Raw genomic sequence first — 9,147 nt, 5'->3', positions numbered from 1 at the left:
TCATAGAATCTAAGTTCTTGTGAGTTCGGAACGGTGGTGGTTAAGCATTGACGTTGTGGGATGGCTCGGAAATCCAATGATTATAAGGTTGGAGAGTGTAGTTGAATCCAAGTGGGGGAGAATCGTTGGAATTAATGGGGATATTTCCAAGTACGAATCGATGTGAAATTTCATAGCCTAGGACCAGAGAGCCAGTTATGGTTGTTGTATGAGTTGAGGTTTATGCAAAGAATAATGTCCATTGGTAAGTAGTAATCTAGGAGGCAAATGTTGAGGATTAAGGTTATCTCTTCTGAGGATAAGAAGCATCGCTAGTAGAGCATTATGGATCCGTGACTAGGTTTAGATTGACGGTTTTTTTTAGAACCTCACTTCATGATCTTGGTTGATGAAGGATTTGGGGTTCGAAGCACGCACCGAATGCCTATTTTGATTTAACAGCTTGGAGTTTCGGCTCATGATGATTCTGGCTCGGTATCATTAACACTCCATATAGTGAAAGTCCTATCATTTAACACGTTAGAAAGTACTTGTTCTTGCAAGGATCGCAACCTAGACAATGATGCCTTTGAAACATACCTGATGTTTTCAACAAAGCTTTTACTTTCAAATGAAAAACATATTTTTTCAAAAATAGCTCTGGCCAAAGTTGTCTTTCCACCGCCTCCAATCCCTTTGATGTCTATCATGCGAACATCTTCAATACCCATTTCCAAGGATGAAACAATATCCTTTATCTGGCTCTTCATGCCTATTAAATTTTCATCAACCTTTCAACTAACGCCACGTAACTCGAGTGAAATCTTCTCAACAATTTTGTGGATGAGTTTAACTTCATGCCCATAGAATAATGGAGTGTCGATTAGTTTGCTCAATATCCCACATGAACAATTATTTAAGAGCTAAAAAATAATATTGCTGAAACATGATGATTGAGTTTACCCATCACCAGTGTTCCTCAAATCCCATCCAGATAGATTGGCTGCTTCTTTTAGAGCCTCTCTCCATTTCCCAACATTTTGTTAGTTTTAATGTTTGGAAAAAGCTTTTCGAGTAGGCCCAAGTAGTTCATGAATTCCAGATGGATGCACATCATAGAACACAGTTTAAGTAGTCTGCTCGGTCTCCTACTGACATTCATTAATCTTCACATGCTCATTCATGCACTAGGAGGAAGATGCATAGTTCTTGGAGAAAACAATTGTGTAGAATTTTAACTCTTCCATAAATTCCAAGAGCTCATAGCCGATCCTTTTGCCTTTCTTGAGTCTCTAATTATCCTCGAAAGCGTTAATACCTTGACGATCAAGAGCATCATAAAGATGATAAACAAATTCGCATGGGTATGTTCACCTATAAAGCTCAAGAATACATCATACATATAGCACTTCTAAGTAGATGATGGTGAAGAAGAAGACGCCATTGAATGTATAACAGATAGATACCATTATATCAAAACTATGTTAAAGAAATTTATTTACAAAGGATTAAACAGAAACTAGGGATTCCTGACAGCAAACGGATGTAATGTCAATGATGGTGTTCTTGAAAAAACTATGAAATTGGGGGGGGGGGGGGGGATTCCTAACAGCAAACCATATATTATTCATAACCAAAATAGATAAAGTAGTCATTCTTATTTATATTACGGAAAAAAATAGGTCCCTAAAATTTCGGATTAACAACGGATAGAGATATTAACAACATTGTTTTTTTAAGTAAATCATATACATGTGATATTTGATCGAATTTCGCAAATGCTATAATTTTTTTGTCTTTTGATTCATCACTTTATTTGATGATACTAGGTGAAAACCCGTGGAACCCACGGGTGTTAATGTTAAATAGAATTTTATCTTTAATTATGTAATAAATAATATACCATTAAGTTAGAAAACTTATATTGTATTTTTTTAATAAGTTTTTGATTTGTAAGTATTTAATTACACAATAAATGGTAAGTATTTAACTACAAATGAATTTTAAAATTAATCAAATAATAAAATAAAATTTCATTAATTTTGACAACTTATGAATTGTAATATTGAATTTTTCAAAAACTTTTTGATTTGTAAGTATTTAATTACAAACTAAATCATAAGTATTTAATTAGAAATGAAGTTTTTTGAAAACCCTTATTTTTGGTGCATGATTCTTGTTGGACATACGCAGATGATGCATTACCGGTGTGTGTAATGAAATTAACATAAAATAAACAATACGTAATTATAAATAAATAAAGTAATATGATGGATTAAGTGTGATTTGCTAAACATGAATAAAATATGCTACAAAAAAGTTGGCTACAATTTTTGAAAAACTCCCTTATAAACAACATTGGAAGTTTTATTTGTGACTTTGCCATCTTTATCTAAAATTAATAATTTTAATCCTTCTCTGCTTTGAACTCTAGATAAGGCAACATACAATTGTCTATGTGAAAAAACTGGATCTTTGAGAAACAAACCAACCTTTGATAATGATTGTCCTTGACTTTTATTAATAGTGATTGCAAAACATATGGCCAAAGGAAACTGTCTTGTTGTGAATTTGAAGGGAATCTTTTTTTTTTGATGGAGTTAAAGACATTCTTGGAATAAAAATCCGGTTTCCAATATTAGTTCTAGTTATTATACATGCCTCAATAACACGTTTGCCTAATGATAACACCTATAGTCTTGTGCCATTACATAAGCCGTTTTTCTGATCAATATTTCTTAGTAACATTACTGGAACACCAATTTTTAAAACTAACTTATGATTTGGTAAACCGGATATTTTGAGACCATTTAATACATCAGGAGAGTATAAATCTGAATCAAACTGATCATGGACAAATTCATATTCGCATATGCTATGTGAACTTAAATATTCAACTTCATCTCCTGAAAACTTGTTAAGCAAACGGTCGTTGATTTCCTGAACAACTTCATTTTTTGGAGCAAGTATCGCTCTTTCTTGGAAATAATTTGTGTTACTAAAGTTCTCTAAAATTGACGGATATACAAAGTCAATTAAGGAACCTATAGGATCATGTGAATCATTAATGAGAATATCATCAGGAATATCGATAATCGTTTCACCATCATTCGGGCCACCAAGTTTGCCTTCTCCTATATCCAATAGCCAATTTGCAAAATCTCTTATTTTTCGTATATCAGATTGATCCATTCCAACAGTTAGCCTCATGTTTTTTGTTAATCTATGGACTTTACAATGATCAACACAAAAGAACCGTATAGATGGTATAATTGTATTGGATTGTATTGTATATATTTCGGTATTTGATAAATTACTGTAGATTTTTTGGGATTTAATTACTGCAAATTATTTATTTTGCAATCAAAATTAACAAACTTCCAAATTAAATCAGGAATTTCGAATCTGAAATTTGAATAACATATTTTTTCAAATTCTTTCGATAGCTTTTATACACTTAAATTTATTGGTTGCATATTTTAAATGCAGGTGTATCCGGGTTTTTTTGGATTTATTGCATCTGTTTGATTTCATTTGGAGTGAATGCATTTATGTAAATAGAGATGAATAAAATGAGCGGAAAAACTCGATATTGGGGGTCTTGGAGATTGACACGTTGCAAAATTCTACTTATTTATTAGGATAGGGGATTAAATCAAATCCCAGTTTGTGTTTAAAAAATTATATTGTATATATAATCACTCAAACATATCTATTAAAAAATATAACTAGTTTCCAACAAAGCCCATTGAAAACGCTTTATATATATATATATATATATATATATATATATATATATATATATATATATATATATATATATATATATATATATATATATATATATATATATATATATATATATATATATACACACACTAGCCGTTTACCCGCGCCAAGCGACGGGTACGAATAATTTCTTTCAGAAATTATTTTCAATAGGCGATTAGTTTCAACAATTAGTTTTTAGAAGCGATTTTTTCTTTTAGGCAAATAGTTTTCTTTCGCTCAGAGTTTTTTTTGGTAGACAGATAGTAGTTTATTTTATAAAAATTGGTTTCCATTCTATAACATGACATATTTTGAAAAACACATTTCGGTGAAGTGTTTAGGTCGATTATTTTCAATAAGTTATATTTTGAGTAAATTACTGAAATCGTCCCTATGGTTTCATCGAAATTACACATTTGGTCCCTAATCTTTTTTTTTTTGCACTCGGATCGTCTTTATGGTTTGATTTTGTTGCGTCTTTTTTCATTCCTGTGGTTTGGTTAAAATTGCACGTTTGGTCCCTAACTTTATGTATGTAAGGGACGAAAAACGCAACAAAATCAAACCACAGGGACGATCCGAGTGCAAAAATATTGTTAGGAACCAAACATGCAATTTTTACCAAACCATAGGGACGATTTCAGTAATTTACTCTTATATTTTATTTATATTGTATTTGTTTATAATCAAAATTAATAAAAATATAGTAGATGTTATAAAATAATTAGGAATTTTTTATTATAATTAAAGGGATAATTTCATATATGCCCTTTCTTAAACATCAAAATATCATATTTACCCAACTTAATTTCTAAACATCATATATACCCTTCATAAAATTTCTAAATATCATATTTACCCTTCATAAAATTTCAAAATATCATATATGTCATTTTTAAACATCAAAATATCATATATGTCCTTTTTAAATATCAAAATATCGTATATGTACTTTTTAAACATCAAAATATCAATTGTAATATTTAAAATATCCTCCATCTACAACATGATAATAATTAACAACAACAAAAACTAAACAATCAAAATATACATTTCATAGAGAGGGTGGAAGATGAATTTTTTTTTGTTTGTCAAGAGGGCGACATTCCAACAATTTAGAAGTTCACATTCCGTTATCATAGACGTAAGGATAATATGGTTAAAATTTTTAATTATTATAATAATTCTAAGGAATAAAAAATGATTATAAAATATTAAAAACATTATAAAAAAGAATTTGGGCAAATATGATATTTTGAAGGTTTATGAAGGGTAAATATGATATTGAAAAATTAAGTTGGATAAATATGATATTTTGAAGTTTAAGAGGGGCATATATGAAATTCTCCCAATGAAGTATCATATACTATTAAGTGGAGATAAGTAACCGTTCAAAAAGGAAAAAAAATAAAAAAAAATTAATAAATTAATAAAATAAATGTAGAATTATATATAAGGTGTTTCATAGTTGACGTAAAATTCAATCAAAAAATCAATTTATTTTATTTAAACAATTTATTTTGAGACCTTTATATACATGTGTTTTATAATAAAGTCTTAGAATTATTTATAAAAGATTTTATATAGAATTTTTCAAGCTATTAAGTAGGTTTTTTGTTTGTGTGTAATTGTGTATGTGTATGTGTATATGGAGTAAAGGTTTCATGTTTAAGTTGTAGCAAGGGTATTTTTGTCTTTTTGATGTATCTTAAGTTTCTAAAGCAAGCTACATTTAAGTGTTTTTATCAAAATTAAAATAAAACAAATAAAAATATGACTTTATGATGCAACATAGCAAACAAATCTCACAACTATTTATTAAAAACGTTTAATAAAGATATACATGAAAAGTATTAAACAAATAACTTGAACATAAAAGTAAAAATCATAATTATACATATTACTTGTTGAGTTGTTTCAGATGCCTAAGACAGAAAAAAATCACAAACTCTTGGATTCTAAAAAATACCTCAACCGATTCTTTTTGTTCACCTATCGATACGAAGAGATACTTTAAGAAATAAATTTTCTCTTTTTGTAACATGAAACTATTAAAATATCAATGATAAACTTTATAATACCATAATCACAAACTGTATGGATCAAACCCATAAGCAAAAAGGAAAATTTATTTTTAATTCAAAATATACTTCTCTTTCATTTTATAGAGCTTTGATCAGAGCCAATACATTATGCATACAATTTTCATGCCTCATACTTTAAACCAAGATTGTCAAGATCGGGATTCTACATAGGATCGTTTTTTGGTTTGCAAGATCGGGATCGTAAGATCGAGATTGGGATCCTAAGCTCCCACAAAATAAAATATAATTTTAATTTATAATTTTTAATCATAAAAAATATTTCAAACATTCAATTTTTCGTTCAAAAGTTATAAAAACTTCAAAATATTAGTCATAAGCCATAATACAAAATTATAAATGGTAAATTGGTAAAGGTAAAAGACATAAAGAGGTAAAAATAATTTTCATTTGAAAAAAAAATCAAAGGAAGGTAGGATCAGATCGGATCTCGATCCTACGATCTTACGATCCTACCTGCGATCCTACCTCAAATATGATCTTTTTACGATCCAAATCGTTTTTCATACCTAGGATCGTAGGATCATACGATCCTATGATCAGGATCGCGATTTTAACAACCATGCTTTAAACCCAACCAAAAAGAGTTAAACAAATCCCATTAAAACATATATAAACCCCAATAATAGAATGATATCATTTTAAACCCAAAAAAGCTATCAAACACTAATGTTGATGATTAGTTTGAATTTAGTTGTAAAATATTAAAACGGTGCTTTGAGATTAAAATACAAACAAAACACCATTTGAATAAACAAACGAAAAACACATTTCACCTTTAGAATTAAAAAAAAAATCATAGTCAAAACGAAGGCTGCATCATTTAAGTCAAAACAGGCTACAAGTGAGAGAACTAATTATCACATGTATAACTTTCAAGTAGCAATATATCATTTCAAAGATATATAGACCAAGTAACTTGCTACAAAAACCAAATAACATCATTCATGTTTAGAGAAATGCAATTCCTTTTAGCAAATCCATCTGGTCATAAAGTGGTTGTTTCTTTGAGGTTATAACTTAAAAATAGAAAGAACAACATATATACTGATATTATACCACATTTAAAACTTCCATTGTTTCTTTTAAACATTCAATCATATATTAGCAACCAACATCATGTTTGATAATAAAGGATCCATATACAAATAAATAACGCAGAAATAGAAACATGTATGGAAAACAATTGCATAAATTTAGAAATAACAACATGATCAAAAGTTTAGGTTAGAACTTGCAGAAGAATGTAAGATAGAAAAAATAAAGACTTTTCCACGCTACTCTACCACAACAACACACATATACGGTCATATGCACACCATTTCATTGTGTTCTTCCAAATGACCAATATACCCCTCCATTATTCCATGTAATATTCACACTCCCCTTCCACAACCATGTACAAATATAGTTAAATGCACATAACCAAGGAAAAAGGTAAACAAAATCAACAAATACTAACTCTATCTGCTAATCATTTCTATTGATTATTCTCAAGAAAACTCTACATAAAATCAATAATTGTACCATCAATATTAGATAAAATTGCAACATTTTTTTTCCAAAAAGTTAGAAGTTAAAATTACAAAAAGTCAAAAATCAAGAATGGGGAAAACACAAAGGCCAAAAAACAAAAACAAAAGCAAAATCAAAAGTGATAAATTAATATACTTGGAAAATTATCACTACCTCAGGAAAAACACAAGGGAAGGTTGACATCGAGAGTGATAGTCTGGAAGAAGAATGGTAGACCCACCCACTTACAAAATATGATGCTTCAAATCACCATAACAATAATGTAATGATTAGTGTCAAACAAAGAAACATAACCATTCATATCTTCAGAATTCGAGAAATATCAGGTAAAACATTAATTAAATCTAACTAAAACTACATAATGAGTAAAATGTTATCAAGATAAAATGTCAGTAAATCCAATTCCACAGTTAATTAGCTGAAATTAGCAAGCAAGAAGAAGTAGCTACCATTTGAAAATGCAATATTAGCCTTTATTTGAATGCTCCAACAAATCCACACTATCTAAAGATCCCAAGTCATTGATGTAGATTAGGAAGGAAGCTAATTAGCTTTTTCTGCCATAAAAATCATTTAAATAAATATCTTCAACAAAATTATTTGTGTGATATGGGCAATGGAGTCCAAAACTGAAACTTGATAATGAAAGCGAAAACAAAAATTAGAGATATAACAAACCTTGGCAAATTTCGGTATATATAATACCACCAAAATGTAAGAGGAGAAAGGAGCATCGACTGTGAGCAACAATAGAACCCAAAAGAATTCCAATAATGAGTTTAGGCTTTTTGAGAGAACGATGTGAGTGACAATGGTGGTGACAGCTAGGTTTTTATTAAAGGGGAAAGAGAAAGGGTTTTCACAAAGGATAAAATCATTGAGTAATCTTGTACAATAGTGGTTCCAGCAAAGAGAAGGCTAATAAATAAAAACCCATCTCGGAAAAACAACTCAAAATCCCTCCTCCTCACCGAAGTAAGCCTTGGCTGAGAGTAAAAGCAGCGAAAGATGTGTTCATGGTAGAGAGGAAAAGCAATGCTGGCACATGAGTGTTAATGGAGGTCACCGTGTAGGGAAGAAAGAGGGGAGCATAACACTTTTTAGATTTTAAATCAGGGTAAAGTGAGAAAGAAAGAAGTACCCTCAAGAGTAGGCGTACTTTCAACAGGAATGGATGGTATGGTGGTGTTAGGGATTCTAGACGAGTGGTGGCAGAAGGCAACAAAGAATCTGTAAATGGTTATGGATGTGAAGTAGAGTGGTGATGTATGAAGAGAAATTGAAGAAAGTAGAGAGGTTAGCGGAGGTTATTGGTGATAGTGATAGTGGTTCCTGAGATCAAAGTATCGACGGTGGTGTTGCAAGCAGAGATTGTGGTGATTGGTTTTTGTTTTGCGTTTGTGACCTAACAGTGAGAAAGGAGATGTTATATAAAATGTGGTGGATGGTGTTGACAGATTCTAATTGCTGAAATTGAGGAATACCAATTCAAACGTCCGACTAACTTTTTTATCACCATCCGTTAATTCTTATCCTATCTTTTTGACTTTTTCAATTGTTGACTAAAATAAGATCCATGACTTTTGAATGCATAAAGTTATTGTATATCATGTTTTAAGGGTTGTGCCTCTTAAAATTTAGCATTTTGGGGTAAATGCTTATTAAAGTAATAAGATATATATATATATATATATATATATATATATATATATATATATATATATATATATATATATATGGGAGGGTTCACTTGAGATTA

The 9,147-nt window shown here is 29.9% G+C and overlaps 1 protein-coding gene across 1 annotated transcript; it reads right to left on the bottom strand.

The window, feature by feature from the left end:
- Nucleotides 1–2,670: 2,670 nt before the first annotated feature.
- LOC145089176 (uncharacterized) lies at nucleotides 2,671–3,189 on the bottom strand. Its single transcript, XM_079027652.1, has one exon. The coding sequence runs from the start codon at nucleotides 3,187–3,189 to the stop codon at nucleotides 2,671–2,673; it is 519 nt and encodes a 172-aa protein (XP_078883778.1).
- Between the last annotated feature and the right edge of the window lie 5,958 nt (nucleotides 3,190–9,147).

Source organism: Lactuca serriola, chromosome 2 (genome assembly GCF_051521515.1).
Source record: "Lactuca serriola cultivar US96UC23 chromosome 2, Lser_US96UC23_V15, whole genome shotgun sequence".
NCBI lineage: Eukaryota > Viridiplantae > Streptophyta > Magnoliopsida > Asterales > Asteraceae > Lactuca > Lactuca serriola.
This window is presented reverse-complemented; position numbering and strand designations above follow the sequence as displayed.